Here is a 26,917-nt window from a genome sequence, read left to right as displayed (position 1 = left end):
TTAGGCCAATTTTCAGTGGCTTGAGCAGCAATAACTATAGCATCTTCTGTATGCCTCTGTGAGTTTGTGTCAGGTGTGTAGCTGGGATTGAATTTGAAGGTGTCATTTGGGCATGCTCCAAGATGCCTTAAATACGATATATTAATAGGAGAAATACTGGACCTCACTAAATTCTAAACCCTGGATACAGCCCTGACTGTTGCTGCTGCTTAACACCCACTTCTACAAAGTTACAGCTCAACAGTGTATGCAGCTGCAGGTTTGCAGTAAACAATTAAAAAGCCAGAAAATTCAGTTTCTCTTAAATACAAGGGGATATTTCATAAAAATGCATACTTACATTTTTATATATCTAAAATTGCACATTATAAAAATACTGAAAGATCATTTTACTCAGGGCTATATATGTTTAAAATTTGTCCCAAAGCTCGTATCCGGTTTTGTTTACTATACAGTTATGAGAGAGAAAAGGTCAATGATATTCACATACATCTGCCGGGGCGTCTGCTTTATAATCTGAGATTTATCTTCTTAAGTCATATTTTCCTCCTCCTATAAAAGAGAATAATCGCCTCCAATGCACGCAGAAAGGATGAGCTTCTGAACACATCTTTGGCAACACATCCACTCAACACATCTTTTTCAATATCATATTAAGTATGTGTCAGTTCTTTTGCTGGCACCGCTTCCCAGTAGCTCATTAACCAACTGTTTGGTAGGACACAGTCTCAATCTTGTGGAAGGTGAAGGCTAGTGTAGCATGCCATGCAAATAAAGGGGTTTGTTCTCCATCTGGCCAGGAACACCTCTGGGGATATTCTGAGCCATGGAGACCAAATGGTTTTTGCATGTAAAGGGACCACACAATGCTGCTGAATTAATTCACTTTACTGGAAGAATCATATTTCTCCACTTCATGCAGGAGACCTGAGGCAAACCAATTGAACCGCTGTCAAATAGCTCACTTTTAACACAGAAGTATGCCAACGTGTCACCCAAAACTCACTGGTCTGGAAAGGTCCAGAATGCTGAGTGCTGCAGCCACAAAGTGTTCTTTTCATTATGGGAGTGTTAATATTTGAGACATAATCACAGGTAGTTGACAACCCAAACCCAAAACCCAAAACCCAAGTATATGTCACTCACACACTCTCATGGGGAATTTCTGCAAAAAAAACAAATTTCTACAAATCCTCTATTCTTCATTGATCATCAATTTTTAACAAAAATAAAAAAATAAATACAGATTGTTACAATCTCTTTCAAGGTTATGTTTTTCAACGCCTTCTTTATATGTCTTGACTAAATTAATTTGTTTATTGGCTAGCAGATTAAGTTTGGTGCACTGAAGGTTATATCTATTCATCTGACATTAACTTGATATTATTTACTATCTATGAGATTTAAATCCAAGGATAGGATATTGAAGCATTGCATGGAACTTTATGTTTTCATTTCTTATACTAGTTGTTTTCTGTATTAATTGTGAATTCTGTATGAAAAACAAAACCCTGCTTTGTGCTTATTTGGACATTTTTGTAACAAAAAATCATTAATCTGTTCCTTTTTTGACCGGTGTAGCTCTAAAGTTTTATATTCAGTATGTATGCTAACAAGGGCTGTCAGTGTGAACATGTTAAACTCGACCATGCTTTTTTTTTGGTTCACTTGCTATTTTGTCCCTTTCATCACACCATAGTTAAGCTGTCACAGTGTCCTTGTGCTTCCTGCTGCTGTAATGGAAAATAACACCACTGCACCTTTAATTGGCAGATTTCACTTCACAACATTCCCAGATTGCACAGTTGAGAAGTCAAAAGTAGAATGCACTTTGTGTCAAATGGAATCAAAATATCACTGAACTACTACAGGCTTGAGTTACCATCTACAAACAGGTGCAGCTAATTAGACTGATATTGGTGCATTAGCATCACCAAAGCTAATTTGAAGTCTGAGAATCACCACATAAACACAAACTAAATCACAGAAGTTCACAACAAGAGTAGCTGTATGGGGGGAAACTGACTGCAGGTCAGTCATCATTAAGGGAGACTCTGGTCTCAGTGATGTCTTCAGGTTGGCATGTTTTACTTAAAAAAAAAACTAGAATTCAACCCAGTATTTCAGCAAAATAATCACTCTGAAGCTGTCTCCTACTGCTAGGTTATAGTTTCAGACCACACTGGTAGTGTTGTCTGATATTAAATGCAGTGCGGTATTTCGTTAAATAATAATTATTGAATAATGTATTTAAATAAAAGTAAAGATCAAACAGTGCATTTCATTGCATTAATTACATTCCCAGATCAAGACACTTTGCTTTACATTGTTAATATGGATTAAAAAACTGTTTTGAAATGCTAAATAATAGAATTTAAAACATGCAATTACAAATGCCATAAATCACAAAATAACCATTGAAATTCAGTTATTAGTTGCAATTTAAAAAACTAATCATTGGACAGCTCTAATAGTCACACATTTAAGACTGAAATGTTTATATGATTAGATGTTTAGGACTGTGTGCTGATGAGATGCATCATAACGTTAAAGAAACATGTCATCATTTTACATTCTGAATTAAATGCTGAAATAAATGGAGCAGTGTGGACTTTAATTAATGTTAGCTTTTTGCCTTTTAGCTGGTTGTGTGTGATTGCATCCTAATTACAGCCCTACTGGAAGACGGAGGTTGTTTATGTATGAATGTATTTATTCATTTATTGGGATCCCCATTAGCCGCTACCAAAGTAGAAGCTACTCTTCCTGGGGCCCGCTCAGAGTTGAAGGGCGTGAAGCAAAGGTCGTGGATCAGGTTTTAACCCAGCATGTTGCAGCTGACTTTTTCTCTGTTCTCTGTGTAAACACTCCTGCAAAGTGAGCAAGGACACCCAGGCCTATCGACTGTGTACAGGACTCAGAATCTGATGTATCTCTGCCGAGTGCTGTAACCCAGGTTGAGTGATGCTATGCGTGTTTGTTTCATTTGTTGTGGTTGTCGGCCAGTAACCCTCACCCCAACCTCTACCCTAACTCTCCCATTTTCAGGTTGCTCTTCGATCAGGTTTGGCACTCCCTGCTGAGGCTCCTCATTAAGAGGAAAATGGAACATCTGTGCTGGTCGGGCAAGATGACTTAGGCCTCCTGGCCAGAGCCTCAGCAGAGAGTCATAGCAAGGAAGAACAAAAACCTCCAACAGGAGTCGGCTACATTGAAGAGAGGATAACAGCTTCCCTTATACTTTCTTTTCAGAGGTTTTCTTTCAGCTGGCTCTGGTTTAATTCTGGCCTCCAGGTTCTCACAGCATACCTTTGTAGACAAAACTCATTTCCATTGTGGCTTTGTTTTACAAATCCCTTTAATGCTTCTCCCAGTAGGAAACTCCTAATGGCTGCCTTTTAGTTCCTGTTTAACTGAAGAAGAGTAAAGTTGCCACATCACCCTTTTTGGGAGAATGATATAGTAGGGTGAGGTGTCTGGGGAAAACTATGGCTGCATACTCTGCCTCATAACACATCCAGTACAGCAGTGTGGAGGGGAAGAAGATCATTAAACCCACAAAGAAGGTGCTTATCTTAAAAGATAACTGTCATATGCTACGAGATATTTTTTATGACATTGGTCATTAAATGTTGACAGTCACCATCGACTGTCACATTCTTCATGTTGTCTCCTGGGTATCTTTAAGTCTGATGTGAGTGCAACTTTAATTAACAGCTGCAAAAAAAGGAGCATGTCTCCAAAATCTAATCACAAGAAAGGATGATGCAATCAAAGCAAAAATAAGATGTTAAGATGGTGGTGCTTCTTTAAAAACAAGTAGCTTCATTATGAAACTTATTTGAGCCGTATTTTACTGACAAGGATTGTGCTAATGGTGCAAATTTATGTTTGGGAATATAATTAGTTCTGCTAATTTCAAAATAAATATGTACTGATCTATATGTTTTACATCTCAAAAGAGATATTGTTGTTACTCTCTGTTGGAAATATCTCAATTAATCAATTAGAAGTAAGTCATTTATACTGTGCATAATCATGGAGCAGGTCTAAACAGTACACTTTGTTGTGTTATCTACAGAAACCCAACATTAATCCACTTGGTAACATTATGCAGCAGTGGTGAAGGAAAACTTCCTTAAACAGGCAGAAACCCTGAGTAGAACCAGAGCCATAATTGAACAGCCATCTGACATGACTGAGACCTTTCTAAAGGCAAAATGTTGTTATCCAAAACACATTTTTGTATCTTTATACTAAAGGGACTCTAAAAGGACTCCTTTAGTTAAGGACCCAAAAGAAAAATGTGGTGTCTCCCTTGGACCCAGATTTAAAAAAATGGCCATGAATCGCCACAAATGAATGATAAAGAACAGCTAGAACAATTAATATAAAATGCAACAGAACAATTAATATAAAATGCAACAGAGCAATTAATATAAAATGCATAAACAGAGCAATTTGTCATGCGTTATCCTCACAATTACCTAACAATGCACCCTCCCTGTTAGGCGGTCTATTTAAGCTACAAGATTCCTAGTCTCTGCCTCTACTTTAGCCAATGTCACCGATGCCCTGTACCAGCGCTGCACTCAACGTTCAGCCCCAATATCTCTCCAGAATCCACCTGCATGTTTCGACTATAGGGGCTTCAAGATATCATCTCATCACTTATCAATTTCTCCATGTAAAGTTCTCAAGCGAGGACTTATGAGGTTTAGAGTCTTGACACTAAATACAATTGTCCGCAGCTGCTATAAAGTCTTAATCAATAAAATGTAGGTTGACTGACGTAAATCCACTTATTCATTTTAGTCAAAGCGTCATGTACAACACTACCTTGTCAATGAACAGAGGACCCCTGAACCTACTGAGAGGTTTTGAGTGACAGCCCTGACACAGTCAATGTGTAGAACGCTCCTCAATTTTAATAAGTCAAATTTAATTCTACAATTTGTTGGGCATTTTTCTGCATCTTAGTGATTTATTTTTAAGAAGGAAAATACACTCCCTCTGTTTTAAGGCTGTTTTCTCTACCAGTTGGCCACCTAATAAAAACTGTCTTGATAGCAAAATCAGGTCATGACCTTAGGTTTGGGAAAGGCTGCTATACAGCAATTAATTGCTACATATCCTCTTACACATAGACCACTTCAATAAACAGAATATGTTTATGCATTAAGCTCCTACTCGCTGATGTTTATGCCCTGCTGATTTATTGGTATAGCTGTAATGTAAACATAACGTCATAAATATGCATAAAGCACTGAACTGATTGGTTTGCTATGCTGATGACCTAGTGTCCACCTTAACATTCTCATTTTGTAAATGATCCAATGTCATTATGTCAAATTCAAGAGGTAACAGCTTCATGCGTCCTTATCATCATCATCTGCACTGCATTAACCTCTCTGACTGCAAAATAAACTTCAAGTCTGGACAGCTGATAAATTCAATAATATCTCCCCCTTAACACACGCCCTCATGTCTACTCCACCCTGAGGCATATTTTACAATGATGCAGCCACCATGGTTTCCCACTGTGCACATGTGTAAGAGAACAAACCGACTCTATTGAAGTGCGGACCACGCAGATTCTACCAAGCTGAACTCACAGTGTGCACCATGGGACATACAAGTTATACACTAATTGCACACTGCTGCTTTAATGGTTACATTTCTCAAGCTTGAGTTCCTGACATCAGCTGACACATACTGGATTTAAATGCAGATTTGTTTTGCACATGAGCTTGTTTTAGCCTTTAAAGCTGACTCCCTGTGGGCAGCTGGTTTGTTCATAATCCTGTTTAAATTGATCTTCCATAATAACTAGAGACTTCATTCTTTTGCAACACAAAGCGACGGCTTCTGTCTTTCATGGTATCATGTTTGGACGACTTTTGTGCACTATGGTACATGTGGTAAAAACAAGTGGGCGGCTAACAGCATCAACAAGCTAGAGATTCTTGTTTGCATAGAATCTGTTTGAATCCAACTTTACATGAAAGCCATTATTGCTTCAGCAATGTATACAAAACTTACATAAGCTTTAGGTTGTATAGATTCAAGGAAAATGCTGTTGTCAGGAAACCCCAAAGAGATCACAATAAACAAAAACACTCCAGGCTGTGTGTTTCTGTTGCACTTAAAGCTCCACTGAGGAGGTTTTAGCTGGTTATGAAATAAGCTGGAATCAATACTGATGCCTCTTTATGACCCACAAAAGCAAACAAGACCACAAAAATAGAAAGTGATTGTTTCTTTATAGTTATTTTTAATGTCTGAAACTGCTGATGGGGGGTAGGTGTTCATTCTAGTGATTAAAAACACCCTGCCAATTTTAGACATTTAATGGCAAAGATTTCGGATGAGTGTAAAGCAGGGTGAGATTTTTAGTTAAAAATAAAACACTACTAATACCAATAATACAATAAATCAGTGCAGAAATAAGGGGTACTGCTTTGCCAACAGGGGGAGCCAAAATCAACACAAACTGAAAGCTCAACACAGGAGCTTTAAAATTTAAATGCCTTTGCACTGAGTTCAAAGAGACAGAAATAATAAAAAAATACTAAATGTACACAAATCAAATAATTCTGGGAGTGTTAAAGGAGCAGTGTGTAGTTTTTAGCAGTGTTTAGCAGGACAGACTTGGTAGAAGCAAAGTATGCTTAAATTAGTGCACCATAACCTGAATCTAAAAATCTATTTGTTCATATCTACATAGGAGCAGGTCTCCTTTAATTGAGGCCATCATCTTGCACTGCTATGCAGTAGCACAGAACAGACAAACTAGTAAGAGCCATGTTTTTGTATTTAGTGAGTGGCTGTGCAAAATGCACCAAGTGGAAGACAAATAAGAAGATAATGAATTATGAGTGCAGAATAATTTGTATTGAAAGACATTTCTTAAGGAAAAACTTGGCAAATGGAGACTCATACTTATCATGCAATACAAGAGCTTCTTATCCTCAAAGGCCACCCTTGCTTCACCCACAAGAGGGGTGAGCAGGGGAGCATTTCCATCTATAGTCTGATTGCTCAATGGCACTGTACCTTTAAGAGATATTTTGTTTATGATTACACATTTAATGTTTTTAGTTTCACTTTTGTATCAATTATAATCTGATGAAAATGCTAGTCTTACTGTTGGGTTATTTCATTATGACCAAGTTTGAATATTTTTAACAACAATGATGGAAATTTAAGTTTCAAGTTTCCTTTCAGGTTGTAGATTTTCGACCATCTGAGAAATGACATCACAAGATCTTCCTGCTATCACATTTATGCTACTTAAACAACCAGGCGTTTTGACTGAGTTATGCGTAATCTTATGTAAAAAGAAAACTCATCAAGCACCAACTCCTTAATTTAGTGTACGGTTTTGGCACAGTAAATCTGCCCACACCTTGATAAGTGGTTCAAATGCACAGTACCAGGCTGTGGATAAAATGGCTAATTGGAGAAGATTTCATGACAAGTTAGCCTTGATAATGTTTGCTGCGTGTCCCTCTTGACTGTGTGGGATGAGATTTGCTTATAGCAGTAAATCTTGCAGACATAGGCAGACAAATTCTAATTTAATTAGGTCTGGGACTAACGTAAGGCCTACACACTTTTTTTCCCTGACAAATAACCTACAGTGAATGGTGAATAACAAACCTGTAAAGTATTTTGCACTGGAATCGAGCCATGTGTTGTATAACAGCTGTGTTTGTTGAGTAGTAGCTATGTAGGATGGATTTATGGTGAATAATAATGGAAGTAGTGAGTCACAATGCTTGTGTGAAGTGAAAACGACCAAGCCCACGCAAAGCTCTCGGTGTAATGTATGCAGCCAGCGCCTAATTTCCTATTCCTCTCCAAGGAAGCTTCTGAAACTCACCCAGTCGCTCTATTTATATCTGGCAACATCTTTTCATCACCACACTGATAGAGCCATTAGGAGCAGCAGAAACTTAAAGCATCTTAACCTGCAGTCTGATAGCTTTGGATGTTCAAATCCTTCATTATTTGTGAACCTGAAGCTAAAAGAGGGCTTATCGATGAACCTACTAGTGGGGGGTCATTTTAATTGCATTAATGCTAATGTGTTGCTTTTTTATCGAACTGAAAAGGCCTGTGAATAGAACATGAAATAGATTTCCATGTGTGGAATTCCAGATCTGTTTGTGTGGGTGTGAACTCGAATCTGAGTGGATGCGTATGTCTGAGTCATTTATGAATGTGTGTAAGGTAAGGGTGTGTGCTGGAGAGAGAATAACAAGTATGTTTTCCCAGCACAAAGTGAGCTGATTCATTCCCTGTGTGGGATCCTACAGCGTATATTTAGCCATATTTTGGAATAATTTGGTGAAATATGCCAATTTACGCACCACTGAGCATTTGACTAGGCAGTGGAGAAGGGAATTGAGCTTCCAGACGGGTGCGTTGTTTTGCCTGTAGCACACACCTACAAACAGTGCACTGGAGGACCAGTGAAAATCTGCTTTGTTTTCCCATATACCTGCTTTATTTCTACTTGGGGATATATTTGACTAAGCTGCTGTATATTAACCTTTTGAACTCTGCAATAGAAATGAGTCTCACTGTGCTTACGTTTGTATTTGCCTTACTTTGGATACTTTTTCTGGTGCATCTTAAAATGCTTTGCACAACTGATACAAAAGCAAGATTTGACACTATGTCATGCATAGACAAACAACCAAAAGCAGCATTTCTATCATATTTTTCCAGATAAACACAGATAACATTTATCCTGATCTCATGTTTCAACTGTTCTAGCCTCAGGACCTCACCATCACCCTCTTAATTACAATCAAGAAACACATTTCAGAAATGTGTAATTTATCAGGTGACAACCAGAGTTAAGGTCCATTACAGACACTAACTGTGTTGGACTGTGAATAAACTTCCCTACATCTGCAAGCCCACTGCAACAATTGCATTTGATTTGTATGAAAGGTGCTATATAAATAAAGCTTGATTGATTGATTGATTGATTGATTGATTGATTGATTGGTTGATTGATTGATTGATTGATTGATTGATTGATTGATTGATCAACGCATGCAAAGACCTGATGCAACAACACCCACCAGTTGAGAACCACAGTCCTGAACATACTAAATGTAGAAACATGAGCAAATTATTTCCTAACAATCCAGGGTGTTTTTTTAATTTTTCAGAAGCTGTGCAGAGGGCAAAGGCTCTTGAAATGCGTGCTTCATCTGTATTTCAAATTAAGCTTCTGCGTTGTTGATTTGCTTTATCAGATGTAACACGTTAGAGTCACGGGTGATTGAAAAGACTAATTGCCTTAGTTGTCCGAATGGAAATTTGAATCTCAACTAGCTGACAAGTCTAAAGGTGAGAGACACTCAGAAACCAGCCCCAATTATGCACATGTAATTAAACACAGCTAAACTCTGAACTCACAAAGTCTGTGGGTAGTAGGGATGGGAATTTACACCAATCATTGTACTTGATTGGTGTAAATTCCTCAAATGACCTAATGAACGACTACTCGAGCATTCGCAATTATTATTATCTTTTAACCGTAAACAAAAATAAAAAAAATAAATGAATAAAAGTCCATTTTGGTTATTAGCAGGCTAATCCTTTCTGCTCTGGATTCATCACAACGACGTGTGCTAATAGGGCAAGCAAAAGATGTGATGCGAGACTGCCTGTCATCTGTCTCCTCTGTTTTCTCCTTGTGCTTTAAGTGTATGTGGCTAAGCATCAAACTGGCATTTCTATGGCGGGCAAGTTTAAAACCACATATCTTGCACTGCACATTAACTTCATTGTTTTTTCGAAGTACTTCCAGACATCACTTTTTTTAACTGACATGTCACAGACAGTTCTGTATTTGTTGTGCTTTTGCTTTCGGTGGAATGATATGTTGCTAGAGAGTTTCTGTAGCTGCCGTAAAACAGTTGTTTTTGCTGAAATCTGTCTTGGTGTGTTCAATCAATCAATCAATCAATCTTTATTTGTATAGCGCCAAATCACAACAAACGTTATCTCAAGACGCTTTTACAAACATAGGAGGTCTAGACCACTCTATGTCAAATTATGAACAGAGACCCAACTTCAAAATATGGTAAGACTCAGTCTGACCCCACCTTAATCCATCATGAGCATTGCACATCACAGTATTTAGCTAGTTACAGTGGCGAGGAAAAACTTCCTTTTAACAGGCAGAAACCTCAGGCAGAACCAGACTCATGTTAGACAGCCGTCATGCCTCGACTGAGTTGGGTCTGGAAAGACAGATAGAGGGGAGTAAGAGAGAGAAGTGATAGTGATGAGACGAGTAGTAGAAGCTGTTGCCGCTGGAGTCCAGCACATCCGTATCAGCTGGAGGACGTCTACGGCAGCTCAGAGGAATCTACGAGACAAGAGAGCTCATGGACTCCAGAAAGGTCTATGGTTAGTAACTTTAATGGGACAGGCAGAGTTAAAGTAAGTGATGAATGGGTTGGGGGGAAGGGGGTGAGCTAGGATCCCAGTGTGTCAGTGCGCCAGTTCCCCCGGAAGTCTAGGCCTATAGCAGCATAACAAAAGCTGGTCCAAGCCTGATCCAGCTCTAACTATAAGCTTTATCAAAAAGGAAAGTTTTAAGCCTACTCTTAAAAGTGGAGAGGGTGTCTGCCTACCGGACTCTGACTGGTAGATGATTCCAAAGGAGAGGGGCCTGATAACTGAAGGTTCTACCTCCCATACTACTTTAGGTACAACTAGCAAGCCTGCATGTTGGGAGCGTAGAGTTCTACAGGGGTAATAGGGCGCTATGAGTGTTCTAAAGCTGAAGCCATGGCTGGAGAAGTCATACATTTATATCCCGTTAATTATTTTCCTACCTAGTATATTCAGTTAGGTGAAAACAAAAAGCACATGGTCACACATGTAACACTGTATGAGTTCAAGTTATGATGACAGGTGCGTGGGTAACAAAATGATACTAGAATAATGGGGTCAATGGCGAGTACCCGAGTACTCGAGTATTCGTACCCATCCCTAGTGGGTAGATTATGTCAAACTGGTTTATGGAGCATGGTTAACGTTGGCAGAGCTAGAAAGGCTGCCTTGGGTCTTCCTTGCAGGTTGACGTCCATGTGCCTGCGCTAGTTAAGCATTGCTGGTCGAGTGGTTACATGCCAGTTTAACTAGAAACAGCCTGTGTGCTTGTTTACTCCAGGTAGTGGAGCATTAAAGTATTATGTCAGAAACTACTAAGGCCCAGAGTCATACAAACATCAATAATTAGTTTAACGGACTACTGATTCTGGTGCAGAGCAGCGACAAGGATGATTTCATTAAGTCAGTTAAACAGTCACATCCCTCTGCAGAGTTTCTCAAAATGCTTCACATCTCCAAAATTTGTACAACCTAAAGGTTTCTTAGTTGTTTCAGATTCTGCTCCAGCTCTTATAGTTTTAATTGCACACAAATTCAACCATCATTATGCAAATAACAATCTCTGGAGGCCTTTTTTAACGGCACACAACATACGGTAATGACGTCCTCAGCAAATGTATAATGTGATGACCCAAATAAGAGTTAGTCTTTCTTCCTAACTACAAAATACTAAGGGTTCAAGTTAATGTAGCTTTTGCTTTTTATTTATATCTATAATCTATTTCTGCATTTTACAGGTTTGACACAAGGTTCAGTGCTGAAAGGGACTCATTTCTATGAACAAAAATTGGTTTAAAATAAAGAGCGCTTAGCTTTTGCTAAAGTGGCAAGCTTACTGAGTTTTTAATAAATGTAAAAAGCAATAATGCTACAATCATCAAAAGACAATGGACTTTTTAATCAGCCATTGATTTCAGTATCATGCCAAATGTGTCATGGCCTGATGGGTACACAAGAGAGAATTAGGATGTATCCGAAACTTCAGGCCTCTTGTTATGCATATATATTGTGATACATTATACTTATTAAATAAATGAAGGGATGATGGAATTTTAATCTGGGTCTTGGCACGGTCCTGCAAGTAACTGTTTCTCTAAATTAAGGAGCTGTATTTACTGTAATGAGTGCACACTGAAGACACAGCCCTGTAAGAACACCATTAGCTGAATCACTACAGACTGTGGAGAAAACAAAGTCGCTGCTTCCTGGTTCAGCTGTGTTGGTATGTAAAGTTATCAAAATAAATTAAACCAAGATGAAGGAGAAGGTGAGTTCTTCTAATGAAGAGGACAAAGCTCAACTTGTAAAAATTAGAATGAAACTGACCAGATTATATCTACATGGATTATTATATCCTCTCCAGACAGAAGCACACAACAATAGAGACAAGATTGTGGATGAATCTATCTTGATTTAAAAAAAGAACACAGTGTTGAATCACTTTGTTTCATCCATGGAAGAAAACCTATGCTGTTGTTTTGACAGGGGCGTCATGAGTACAGCTCGACATATGATTCATGCACAAGTAAACAACACTCATTGTGTGCTGATACAATGACTTCTTTTTAAATACTCATACCTCCAAGAGGAGAAACAAAGTCTGCATGCCTAAATGTGAGAGGATTGTTTAATCTTCTTGAAAACCTTTGGATCTAACGTTTACTTATTTACTTTGTGATTTACAAAGTTTGGATGGCCTGGATTCAAAGCACTGACACTGTGCAGATTGTCTAGGTTCAGTAATCTACAAAACAAAATGGTAACTTAGGGAGTAGGCTCTAAAAAGGCACTATTAGTACGAGGCTGTGGCAGTGTGTTCACTCACCAGCTGGGCATCTGCAGGAGGCTGTTCCATTGGAGCGTGTCAGGCAGGTGGAGTTGTTCAGGCAGGGATTGTGGAGGGGGTCACAGGGGTCATAAGGCTGGCTGCACAAAGGGCCAGAGAAGAAGGGAGGACAGGTGCAGGAGAACTCCCCAGGTACATCTGACTCCTGACACCGAGCTCCATTTAGACAGGGCCCGGAATCACACTCATTCACATCCTCTGCACAGTCCACACCTGTCCAGCCTGGTGAGCACAGACACCTTGGGTCCACCAGAGAGGAGAGAAGACATTGTCATTTTGCTATAATAATAATAAAAAAGATAATACAACAACACTTTCAACTTAATCTGAAGTATCCAAAAGGTTAATTGTGTGTGTCTGAGACAACTCTGCTATAATGGATGAAGCAGTGGATCTGAGAGAAGCAGCTATCACATAGTATATAATATTTCCTCCCATGGTTCCACCATTTTATATGTTTCAAGCTAGGGAACAGCTTTCTGAAAAAAATGGTTCCAATTTAGACCAGCCAGCAGTGATGAAAATGAGGACATTCAAACAAAAACAACAATGTAACTGCAGTTCATAGAGTGCCCACTAGAGGCTGGCTGCAAAAGCTAAGGAACCCTCATTAGGTCCCATGTTAAAATATCTATCTTTACATCAGAAACAAACCTGTTTAAGGTCTGGTGCAAGAACGTTTTTTTTTTTTTTTGGCACATTTCTTTCTTCATACACATTATAGAATGGGTAAATTATGTTTTAATGCATTTATTAAGATAATACGAAGGCTAGAAGTTATACATTAATTTGCATCATTTGGGCATGGCTGAGTTGTTTGACAGGTGGCTGCATTGTAGTTGTATACAAGGAGGCTAAAGGCCAACCTCAGCTCCAACTATTTTCAGTTTGATACGAAGTGCACTCTGTATGTCATGCCCACACCTGAATGAAGATCCCTTCATCAGGAAGGATCAGAAGGGGTAGCTATTCCTTTTAAGAGGACATCTTATTTTTTGCAGTCTGATGTTTATAATCTCCTTTTTCCTTATAAGTAGCTGAATTGTAAATATAAAATGCTTCATTATCACCAAAATCGCATCATCTTGAGGAAAGGAGAGGGGTTCATTGGATTCTGAATATATCATGAAATTAAGATTTTTATCATCTGTATGATTGTATAATTTTTATCTTCATAAAACAAATAATTATTGTGCAAGTCACAATATGGAACTTTGATTTACGCACAGGATTCTAGGCAAGTCAAGTTTATTTATATACCATCATAATCAGGGCCGGCCTGTGGCATAGGCAGTATAGGCAAATGCCAGGTGTGCCGGCCGTCCATAGGGGGCACTGCTTGCACCCTAAATGCGTGAGGAAGAAAATGTGAAGATAATAGGAAAAATAATATTGTTTTATCTAATATTATTTGGGGTTAAATTGCAGCGTGATGCCAGTATACATTTAAAAGCTTGTGATTCACTTTGTTTTTTGAATGGTTTGCAAAGCAGTTTTTGAAGTCTATAAGTTTTCATGATTTAACTGTTTTTGTTTTTTTCTTTACACTTTGGAAGCTGTTAGCTTAATTAGATAGAAAATGTAGGCTAAGCTTAAATAAGCATTTTTCAGTCATCAATAAATACATTATTGTTGCTTTGTTGAAAGTGTCTGTACTGTGAACATTATTGTGTTAGCCTATATAATGACGGAATCAATTCTACTACTATTACATGATGTATTTTAAAATTGTATTATTATTTTCCTGCTATATATCAGTTTTATTACCATTTTAATAATGTTCTATTAGAGGTATTTTTAGTTTAAAATAAAGAAAATCTGAAAAAATAAAGCTGTATGTCAGTTGTCTTTAAGTGTATATACTGTATGATGTGTCTGTGGTGGAGTTGGTTACAATACAAGGGGCACCAGTTGAAATCTTGCCTAGGGCACCAAGTCGGTTAGGGCCGACTCTGATCATAATCAATAAACCATATAACATGAAGAACGATAACTAGCGTTACACCTGGTCAGTAAGCCAAGATCAGTGCAGACTCACTGTAGGAGAGTCTAACACCCCACTCCCACTCCATACTCCACATGATTCGGACACCACTTAATGTGTCAGACCCTCCATGTAAACACACAAATGGAGAGGATGTGTGTATGTAGAAGGTGTAGAGGGCAGCTTTGAAAAGGCCTGTTGAGTCAACATTTCCAATATGGCCACCCTCATCCCCGGGCTTTGAAACCCCTCTTCAGAAACCAATGGGTAAAGTCACAAAGACTATGTCTATGTTACACTCAATCTATGGTAAAAACCTAGCTGCTGGCAAGATTGTTGGACCCATGCATCATTTGGGAGGGACATGGGATTTGGAGTGTTTCCACGCAAGCAGAAATAGCTTAAGCTCCCAATGCAGGATAAGAATACTTGTTTTCAGTCCAGTAAAAAATTAACCCCTAAAATACCATTAGGAATACATGAAACAATAAATTTAATTTAATTAAATATCATTTTTTATTTAATATGAGCTCTACATTTAAGTGATCCACAGGACACGTTTGTTGTCTGCATTGTTTTTAGTACACAGTGTTACAGAGTGCTGGCACCGCACTGTTGGATCTTTGTTTGAGATGCTCAGGGACTTCACAGGTTAATTGAACTAGTGGTCAGAGCAGCTTTTAATTCTGGACAGCTGAATGTAGGACACAGGAGGTTAGAGCACTGAGAGGGGATTAAATGGAAATGTATGCAGGCTAGACAGAGAGAGAGAGATAGAGAGATGGGGATAAAGAAACAGAGACAGAAGCTGGGAGAGAGCGTGTGTGTGTGTGTGTGTGTGTGTGTGTGTGTGTGTGCGTGTGCGTGCGTGCGTGCGTGCATGCGTGTCTAAGGTATCTGCTCTTAAGGCAGGTGAATATTCCACTTGGTGGCAGTGAGTACCCGAGCACCACATCCGCTCTACCTTGCATTCCTTTTCATCCTCCAACTTTTCCACCTGAAGCGGTTTTACGTCTCCCCAGCGAGCGGGGGGCATTAGCTGGAGCAGATACACCAGCTTTTTCCTCCAATGAGTCACAGATCCCCTGAAACCTTTTCATGCTGTGAGCCATTGATTGACTCATTTGTTTTACCTGCCATCTGCAATTCATTATCCCCAGCTGCCAGTGGAAGGACATATTGCTATCTCTGAACGGCTTCTTTTTCTGCATTTATTAAGTGACTGATGCACCTCGTGAGGACAGCGCCCTCGAGCATACCTACTTGTAGCCGTTGAGAAGGTCTGTGCAGGTGGCGTTGTTTTTGCAGGGCTGTGATAAACATTCATCAATTTCTTGTTGGCAGAACTCCCCCTCCCAGCCGGAGTGACACACACACTCATAACTCTGCAGTGCAACAGAAAAGAAACACCATTGGAAAAGCATTTAAATATAGTGACACTGTACAAGTACACTTTAAATTTCAGAGGCTAGATTCTAGTTTCTGAAGCAGACACAATAAACATTCAAACAGAAGTATGATTAAGATATAAACAGATGGAAACTGTTAATTAAGATATAAATGCACAGCTAGAGGACATGCTTACTCATTTAAACACATTTGTCTCATGGTTAGTTAGGGGATTGTAGTCTTGTATCTTTAATTGAACTGAACATAGAACGTCATTGTAATGTAATTGCAGATGAAACCTGTAATTCCAGGTGCAATGAGGCAGTCAAGGGCAACCCTGGTCACTGATAGCATACATTTAATTAAAAAAGTGTAATGCCTACTATAGCTTGTTAAAACAATTAAAATTTCTCAAACATTTGGCAAGATAAAACCTCACACCTTTCATCTGTGTTGTTTATTTCAAGTAAGTATAACTGCAACAGAAAATGTAGGTATGGAACAAAACTAGTGCAGAAGAAAACTGTAATATACGATGCCATGAAGCAGTCAGGGCACATTCTAAATTACTTATTTAAATTTATCTTAGCATTTTCATTTAGGCTATCAGAGTCAATATTCATAATGAGCACATTGGATTAAATAGATGCAGGAAATAAATACATATATACGGATGCAGATGGATGCTGTTGATGTTAATGTTGTGGAGCAGTAAAGAGTATTCTTAATTATTTATACCACACATTAAAGAAAAAAAAAAACATTATAGTGTTGATTTAATAAGGAAAATAATCGTTTTTTTTCTCAGAAATGTTGCAGAATAAAACCTCCCAGCTACAGAAAAATGCCTGAGATATATTGATGCCATATGTTTATATAAAAAAAAACTAAAAAAAAAACATTAATTTAATTCTACAGTCAGTGCATGTATAAATAAAAGCTGTTATGGCACAATCCAGGGGTATTTCTTAAGTCTTGCCTCCTTATTGTGAATTATAAAGTAGGAAACTAGTACTTAAATGCGTTATATAAATCTGAATATAACTAAAAGTTGTACTGTATACAGATAAACCTGTTTCTAAAGATGAAATGGGGCACTCAGCAAGTATTCATAGTTACTATTAACTTATGTTTAAGTGATGAGCAGTGTTTCACTAATAAAAAAGATAAAATATTCTCATAACCCTTCAAAAAATGGCAGTATGTGACATCTTATCCACAGTAAACATCTTTGACACAGGTAGTAACGCTTTACATCCAATATTTTTGGAGCAAAATGTTTCTTATTATAATGGTCACACTAACAGAGCAACACATGAGTGTGCACAGAGATAGAAGCCTTTAATTGAGCTGTTATGATGCAGCAATCAGCAGGTAGTTTCTAGTTACAGTTATATAACATGCAAGTTTACTTATACCCTAACTTGGATCATTCTCAAGGCTTTTTAAGAGGACTCAGTCATGTAGTCACACAGACTCTCTGTACTGCAAGTCTGTGATATTGTTGAGTTTGTTTAGTACAGTGTTTTGTGTTTAATGGAGGTTAAAGGCCCATCCAAGCACGGGCATTGCAGATCGGCTCGGGCTATAAATGCAGTGATGTGTCATCGCTTTACCCTCTTCATACGTGTCCCTACATATGTAAATAAACATGAAATGAATAAATAAATAAACACATTTGTCTCAGTATAGCAATTAAGGCAGTAGGAGTCAGGTCTCTAAAATGGATGCAAAACATCAAACTAGAAATAGAGAATGCTGTATACAGCTGAAACAGCTAATTATAGTGTTTTTGCACAGTCAGGAACATTCTTAGTTCTTAGTTTTCATACCTGCAAAGTAAACAACCATTGCAATGCTTTATACACTTGGTTAAAATAAGCTCAATTTTCTACAAAAAAGGTGCAAACAAAATCCTTCCACCCACAGAAAAAAGAAAAAATCTCCTGTGTGGAAATCTGTTTAAACTGTGGAAGAGACACGCTTGTCTTAAATCTTCACATTACTGCTATGCAGATGAATTCCTTCTACCACCCACCCTCTGAGGCTGTTTTTTATTCCATTCATGGTATAAGGTACAAGTCTTTATTAGGCATTTTCACTTTAGCTCATTTTGCGTGGAAATGAATTTTCATAGAAGGACGAACATGCATGAGTTTATTTTATGACTGATTTACAACTAGGTTTATTTTCCTGTTCTGTAACCGAAGAACATGATGTGTCCTCTGTGCAAAGAGAAAATGTATATATGGCTCCCTTGCTCATCTTTATTCTATCATCAATATGGTGCGTCACATGAACCACTTGTCCTTTCTATCATCACTGCAATCTGCATTATGATAATTAATCATGGCATGGGAGATGAATGGTTTGTTGTCTATGACTTTTCAAGGCACGGGTTTAATTTAAATTCCTCTTTGCATAAAGAATGAAGTCAGTCATATGGTCAAGGGTTTTTCAGGATTCCTTATTGCCAACATGCTGTGTAAAGGTCCTTGGTGCTGCAGCTTGAATACATGCTAATCTGTATTTCATACACTGGAGGAAAGCCGTTAAACTTTGTCTGATATAATTTGTACACCACGGGCCCTGTGGTGGCGGGGGGAATATGCCGTCATCTCGTGATAAATTAGATACCTCCAGGAGCCTCCAATTCCTTACCTCTGGCTATGGAACATAATCTCATTTTTGCTGCTAAGTCACCTTCAGGGACTGCAATTCTCCAAAATAAGCTAAAGCTGTATGGGACACGGTGTTCAGAGAGAGGAACAGCTGCACTGTAAACAAGACTTTGTGAAAGGGTTTCCAAAAACTGCCCCTGTTTGAATAATGACAAGGAAAAAACGCAAAAGCGAAACAAAGAACCGCATGACTGGAGAAATGTAGGTTGATATTTCATTTTATCCCCACATATAACACCCGTTTAGTTTCTTGTGCAGTGTCCTTTTGTCTTTGGACATGGAGTATTTAGGTTATCATGGGAAATTTCACTGAACTCTTTTGTAAGAATTGTGTGCATGGATGATTTTGTACACTTATAGAACATTTGGAAATAAACACTTAGTAAAGAGAAGAAAACTGAGCATGTGTCTTTCAAAAAATCCAATTAATATGTCAGGAAATTACAACAGTAACACTTTTTGAAGCCATCTGGCGTCACACCATTTGCTATGGGTGGTGCATATGACCACTAGAAAGTTAACCTCTGACAGCCTACATGGAGTTTTTGATCACATGCTAATTAGTTAATGAAGTTTCAAACAAGGTTTCAAACAAAGTTTCAAACTGTTTCAAAGATTCAAACAAAGTTTCATAGTTTAACTCTGACAATAAGACTTCTCTTATCTTATGTAAGTAGGCTTTGTTTTTCTAAGAGGATAATTGGTTATTTTGTTCATAGATGTAAAAATACAACATTTCTATTTGAACTCTTAGAGCTAACCCATATTTAAGTTTGAATAATTTTTGAAACAGTGATTTGTTGAATAAAGTACCATCATGACCTGAATATACGGCCGTTTTTTTTTCCTTGTAATGCATCAAGAAAGTGGTATGCTCTTTTTTTTAGGGTTTGAATGTCAAAATTCAATGTCAATATTCGTCGCAACAGTGGACAGGACCACTTATCCATAAAGAGAGTGGACCCTTCATGACTGAGCCCAGCCGTGACTCACTGCTTTAGCAACGGGGGAATACAAGATGGAGAGACACGGTGACCGGAGCAAAGCAGCCCAAGAGTGGGGCTAGTGACTCAGCAACTGAGGTGGAGTTAAGATGCCTTTTTAAAGGATATGGTTACCAATGGAGTTGAGACATTAGACAACTGTCAGACAGCCAAAAAACTTATGGTGCTATCGAGAGTATCATGTGAGGATGCAAGCACTAAAGGATCCTCTTAAAATGCATGTGTGAGTATGTTACTGACATATGGAATGAGGGTGTGCCCATCACCTGAGCCGTAATCCATCCAATAGATGGGGTTACACAGATTTTGTGGAAAGGGGTCGTTTTGTATTTGCACCAATACATATAGTATATGGAGGACCATGGAGGACCTTTACTGCCACAAAATGATACTTAACTCAGATTTCAAATCTTATTTAGTGAGACTGAAGTTCAGTGTTCTGTAAGTTCACTCATGTTTAAGATTTTGAATAAAATAACGTGTTTTTGTAATAATGAATGCCTACGACAGGTTCCAAAATACTTGTTTGAGCAAATATTTCTTCTTTCTCCTCTCTATGTGCCTCCTCCGAGACTCTGCCGGCTCACAGCAGAGACATGCTGGTTTTGTTAAATAGATCTCATCTTTCTTACATACATTATGCACTCATTTTCAAGAGCACAAGCTTATTTTAAACCCAAGCATTTGGTTCGGACTACACACCAGAGGATATTTGTCTTTGTCAAATGAGGTAAAAAAAAAACACAAAACCAAACAAAAGCCAAAGACTTTATATGTGACACATCTGGTTCACCACTGCAATCTGTTAGCAAATAAGCAGCTGTTGGAAAAAGGCCCCTGGTACTCTTTGCTCAGTTTGTAAGCAGCACTCAGCTCCCAAGGCCTTTTTGCAGCTGCAACAGATCAATGTTATTGGCTTAAAAAACACTCGAATAACTACAGACGTGGAGCTGTGCCTTGCAAAAATAAAGTCTTAAAACGCTGCTTTAAACCCAAGTGTGTGCATCTGTGGAGACAGACTTCAGCACAGAAGGACCAGCACACTGAGAATAAAATGTACTGAGATCATGAAACCACTTGATGGCTGTGGTACAATTTACAGCCTTAATTCACAATTGAGTTTTTACATTCATCATTTCAACAAGCATTAACCGAAAACTAAATGAGCTCAGGAGCTGGAGGAAAGACCACGCCTGTCATGTTGATATGTAGTGATATCCTACCTCTGTAGTCTGATCAGATTCTGTTGTCAATGTTTGATTCTAGTTTATTTATTTCCTTCAGCTCCTCATCTTTTAATCTGATTCTACTCCCTCTGGTGTCTCCTTCTTCTTCTTTTATTTTCCTTTAATGATTTTATTCTTTTTACCTCTTTATTTGCTGGGTTTATGATTTATTGCTCCACTGCTGTTGAAAATCAATCTTTTTTTTACCACTCTTATTCTGTTTATTTGCATTTCTTCTTGTTGACCTTTTGCATCACATTTTGTTCTTGCATTGTTTGAACTTTCCAGACTCCTCTCTGTCTGGTCTGACCGCTGAATGTTTATTCTGTTATCCTCCAGAGTTCCTGCCTTGCTTTGCCCATCAAAGCACTGGGTAAACATTAGTTTTTAAAGACTATATAAATAAAGTTATCTTTACTTTTTTCTTAACATTAAAAATAATGTTAAACTTGATCATTATAACCTATATTAGTACATGCATTTCTTATACTTGATCCTGATTGGTCAAAACCCTACAACAAAAGTAAGCCTTTTGATTCTGAATATCAAAATCAATACCAGAGACAAGCAGATCACACACGGCACATCAAACCAGTCCTCAAGATGAGTCTGGCATGTTTGTGATTTCAGATTTTCCTGAAGAGAGTGTTGCAAAAATGTTATTTTCCTATAGCATCTGAAGAACAACATGGAGGATGTTTTTATTATTCCTCAATAAAATTAGTCAAAGAGTCCAAAAATGTAGTTTGGTGGTTAATGGCTGACTAGTCGACAGCAGAGGAAAGAAAAGGGGAGTAAGGAAACAGGGGGGAAACTAGTGAGGGATCTTAAAGTATATAAGGAACTGAGTGAAGGGACCTCTACCGAATTGAAGAAAACAGACACGAAGCAACCACAGACCGCAACACAGTATGGGCTCTAGTAGTTTTGAGTAGGCTTATGTTAAAGGTGACATATCATGCAAAATCGACTTTTTAACAGTTCTCTACCTGAAATATGTGTCCCTGGCATGTCTACAAACCCCCGAGAATGTAAAAAATCCATTCTGCCCCTGTTCTGATTTCTCCACCTTTCTGTAAATGTGTCTGAAACGAGCCGTTTCAGACTTCCGTGTTTTTGTTACGTCACAACAATATCCGGTCTGTCATGGAGTCAGAGCTCGGAGCTTGTTCAGCCCATAGACTGTATAAAATGCAACTCAACCCCTCCTCTGTTTTTCATTACCAGCACACATGTGTGCTAACAAGGAGCTTAGGAGGGAGGCATGCTAGTTGTAGGCTGTCTTAATAAACGCAAAGGTCGGTTTTACTCCCCACGTCTGCAGATTTGAAGATCTAGTGGATGATTTTTATTTTTCATGGAAAAGTGCTAGCGCTAGTTAGCATAGCTACATAGCTACATGTTCGTCGCTGTGTACCAAGACACACGTCGACATACTGACAAATAAAACAACAAGAAACACTAAATCTGTGACCAATGGTTCAGAAAGGTCCTGCAACAGGCGCCTCTCCGTCAGGATCAGATTCTGGATAAGATTCAGAGGGTTGAAGTAACGCGATCTGTGAGCCGTGTATATTCAGCCAACATGTAAACATTAGATCAACGTGCTGGAGAGCCGAGGCCACATCCACTTCCTGAGTGGGCGTGGTCAGAGAGAAAACAGACCGTTCTGAGGAGGGCTGAAGAAGAGGGCTTTTCAGGCATGCCAAAATCTGATTTCAAAGTGTTTTTTTGAGCATAAACTTTAAAGACATATTTTGGGGACCTCTTAGACCAATATATATTGATGAAAAAAGCGTGATATGTCACCTTTAACACTTAAAATAATGTGAATTATTCAAACTGCAAGTAGGCTAAACACCAGTGCCATGGAAGTGCTACCAAATCATCTTTAGATCAACAATTGTTTGTATCTTCACTTGATAGCTGGGTAATAAGCAGGATAACGTACAGTGAGTGGGGGGTTATGTGAAATACAACCCACCTGTCTCACATCTGGGTCTCGTCTCAACCTGTTGTTATTCTATTTTACATACCCACCTGCTCACATTACCAATCTTTATCTATCTAACAATGCATCAATATTCAAGTCTTTATACTTTGTTAAACTACATGAAACATCAATGTCATATTTATGTGATTCATATCTGTGAATGATTTAAATCATACATCATATTTTCATAAACTGTAGTGATTTACAGGACACCAGAACTTTTAAAGGCCATTAAATTAGCCCACGTGTTTGCCCAGCTACACCTACTTACCAGATGGAGGTCCTTACAAATGGAGTTGTTGCTGCACAAACTGTTAACACAGTCATCGATGTCTTGCTCACATCTCGGCCCAGCATATCCGGGATTGCAGAGGCAGTAAAAGCCGTCTACGACTGAAACAAAACCAGTGGGACAGTTACAGCGCCTTGCATCATAAATTAATTCACTTCACTCTCAATAGGTCCTGCTAATGTACGACATATCTACACAGGTAAGTGATGATCATGAGCATGAAACATAGTCATGTGCTGTGATTTAATTCTTTAATGGATATGACCATGAAGAAAGACGCCCTGATGTTGCTAAATCTAGGTGACAGGTTACCTCCCTTTGCATCAGTCTGATGGGGTCTGACACTCTAACCATCTTTAAATGAACCTGTCTGAAACGGCCGTTCAGTGCTCTTTTCTCCCACTATTTTTTCCTCTCCCCACGTCTGTGCTTATCCCACTCTTTCTCAATGACAGTCTGAAAGCCCGGTCATTTGTTTTCACGCTCTCAACACATTTGCAACACATTGAACAAGGCGGGAAAAGCAGTGCAACAGAGGGAGCGAGGCCATTCCAGCGCCATCCTTTATTCAGATGTTACAAATGTGCCAATTTCTTCCATCAGAAGTTAGAATCTCCCACGTCTAATAATCCATTCCTTCCGCTCGTTAATTATTAATGATGTTAAAGTGGGATGCATCATTCTGTTTCTCCGACACAACACTGGTGTACAGGCAGCCAGTGACAGAGGTAATTGCAGTTCTTACAGGAGTGAATTTATTACTTCCCCAGCCAGGGTCCCAGGATTCTTCATTATCCCAAAGATTTACCACGTAATCTATGCTGTCACTCTGTCTTGGTGCGTGTAGCTGCTATTACTCTCATTAAATGCTTTAGGTCCTGGGTGGCAGCAGCATTACTCATTGCTGCCACTGTGGCTCTGCACTGCTCTCCCTGGTGGCTGGCTGGCTGCTGCTGCTGTGTGCCGGCCAATAGGTCCCAGAGGCCTGCCTCACTAACCTAAGGTGAACTGGCTGCACTCGAGATTAGTAAAGACAGCTGGCCGAGGTCTACTGTAGCACTGTGAGGGAGAGGATACTCTAAGATACTGAAACACTGCCATCACTGCTTTTACTGCATAATCCAGTGAAGCTACACTGGCAGACAAAGCTGGGATGAATTGCACTCTGGAAGGTATCACAAGTATTCTGCTACTAAAAGAATCCAATGGAGTTTATTTGCACGTTGCTGCTGATGTTAAACAGTTTAAATCTGAAATAATTATATTTTCATATACATCTGTTGAAACAGATGCACTGTTTGCACTGTTGAAATATATACTGCATTAACAACTTATCACCATATGTACCGTTAAAGACAGCAAAACTGCTATCTTTGGAGTCAAACTTTAAAAGCATCTGTCATGTTCAATGTGCAGTATTTCATTTAAGCTTTTACAGAATTTGAAGTCAAATCAAAATAAAATGTTGCTGTGACAAAACAGGGCTTAAAGCTAGGGTTGGTAGCCACGTAAAACTAGCATGAATTTGAGTGTAGCATTTCCTCAGGACTCCGTCTAACCACTCCACCCCTACCCTTGGAGATCCTCCAAAACGACGCCCCCGCTCACATGCACGAGCGCCGCTGATTCGCTACCATATGATCATGACTGATTCAAAACCGGTCCTCAGCACATCGCTTGTGTCAACTCATGTCTCACTCAGCAGTAAGAAAACACAAAAGCATTATCATAGTGAAAGTTAAAAACACAAACAAACATGAAATGTACGCGCAGGAGGCGGGCAGAACAGCAGGACGGGATTTAATTGGTTTCATGATTTGGCTCCTGATGGCAGGGATTGGTTGGTGTTTTCCCAGGTTTACTCCGGCTGTAGACAGAGGCTTGTTTCACTCTTTTTTAAGAACATATTATGTATTGATTGCCATCGGGACATAATGATCATTTTAACCAGTATAACAAAAAGTATATCTAAGTCTGACTACCAACCCCAGCTTTAATATTTCAGCACTTATACCCAGTTTTTAAAAATAATCTTTGAGACAGATGTTATTTTTAAGCGGCAAATGGTAACAGGTAAATGTTGGAACTTAAAAAGAAAATTGCAAAGCCGGGTAACGACTCTTAAAAGATAAACAATCATAATTAAGTGACGACACTGTGTGGATTCTTTTAGATCAAGGTCCCAAAACCCATCTGCATCCCTGCTCATTTGCGTAGTTCCACCAAAGAGGACTTAAATGTTTTTTTATTTTTCTGTAAATGTGTGCAGTTTTTACTTTTGTCTTTATCAGTTAAAAGTGAAATAAAAAAAATTAACATTTCCCTGAAATAGATTATAACAGTATCATTAAATCAGCCTTTAATTTGATCTGCATTAATTTTGTCATTAATCATACATTATTAAAATAACGGCACAATTGATGCCTGATTGATTTCTTGTCACAGTTATGTTAATGAACTAATAAAGTCTACCCCAGCAGGTAATGTCCTGGATCCACACATCAGATAGAATAACTCCACTCTCATAACACTCTTATTACTGCAGTGGTGACCCAAATGAAAACTACCTGTCATCCTGTAAGTGAGCAAAACCACATCTGACAAAGTCTCCACTCGTGTGTATGTGTGCAGATTTGTATGGAGTTTTCCCTCCATCTTGAGAACCTGTTATTAAGCATGTTGCCAAGACAGCCGGGTTTTTTTTCTTTTTCTTACCATCATAGCAGAAGCCGTGAAAACAGGGGCTGGAGCTGCACTCATCCACATTGATTTCACAGCGGGGGCCCGTGAAGCCCCGGCGACAGTGACAGCGGAAACCCAAAGGGAAATGGTCCTGATCCATCTCCTCCACACACACTGCACCGTTCTCGCATGGATTACTGGCCTCACAGGGTAGGAACTCACAATTATGACCTGGAGAGAAGCAGAGACACACCCGTTGGAGGACCCATTCAGGAGACAACAATCTGTCCAGAAATGCAATGAAACTGCAAACCTGGTGATATTAAAGATTAAACCCATATTGTGTTTCCTTGAACTTGTCCTTGTGGTAGATTACATGCTGTGAAAAGCTTACTCATTCGACAGAGGGTAAAAAAAAAAAAAAGGAAAGTGTTCCAGTCGGCGGCGATGAGTCATTTTTAAATTAGTTTTTAGAAATTATTTCTCGCAGATCTTGTTTCCTTTCTCATTCAGCAGTTTCCTTATTCAAACAGAATATTATTTATGAAAGTAATAAACACAAGGAACCCAAATATTTGCAATCCAAATAAACCTTGCAGATTTATAGACAGCCATGCCATGTGAATACTAATTAAAATGCATTTTTGATAAATCAAATGAGCAACTGCAGTTTTGATTTTGTCCACACTCTGGCTGAACTTGAGAAGAAAAGAGGCTGATGTGAGTGCAGCTCATAAAATACTGCACATGTTGAGCTTATAATAATAAAAAAAAAAATCACAGAACTAATAGTCCCCTTTACTCAAATCTGATTGGTAGACCTGTTCAACTCTGATTTCATATAACCAACAAAGGCCCACCTGTGGCTGAGTAGCACTCAATTTAATTACTAAT

At 38.7% G+C, this 26,917-nt stretch overlaps 1 protein-coding gene across 1 annotated transcript in view; it reads right to left on the bottom strand.

Annotated features, from left to right (window-relative positions):
• The window catches only part of eys (eyes shut homolog), a 286,827-nt gene that overhangs the window by 156,084 nt on the left and 103,826 nt on the right, over positions 1 to 26,917 (bottom strand). The window contains exons 23-26 of the mRNA XM_034681752.1: positions 26,057 to 26,254; positions 23,321 to 23,442; positions 16,020 to 16,141; positions 12,752 to 13,011 (exon numbers count right to left, since the gene is read on the bottom strand). Of these exons, the coding sequence (XP_034537643.1) occupies positions 12,752 to 13,011; positions 16,020 to 16,141; positions 23,321 to 23,442; positions 26,057 to 26,254 (702 nt within the window). The remainder of the gene's footprint in view (positions 1 to 12,751; positions 13,012 to 16,019; positions 16,142 to 23,320; positions 23,443 to 26,056; positions 26,255 to 26,917) is intronic.

This window comes from Notolabrus celidotus, chromosome 4 (assembly GCF_009762535.1).
Source record: "Notolabrus celidotus isolate fNotCel1 chromosome 4, fNotCel1.pri, whole genome shotgun sequence".
NCBI lineage: Eukaryota > Metazoa > Chordata > Actinopteri > Labriformes > Labridae > Notolabrus > Notolabrus celidotus.
The sequence above is the reverse complement of the archived record's forward strand: the minus strand, read 5'-3'. Positions and strand labels throughout refer to the sequence as shown.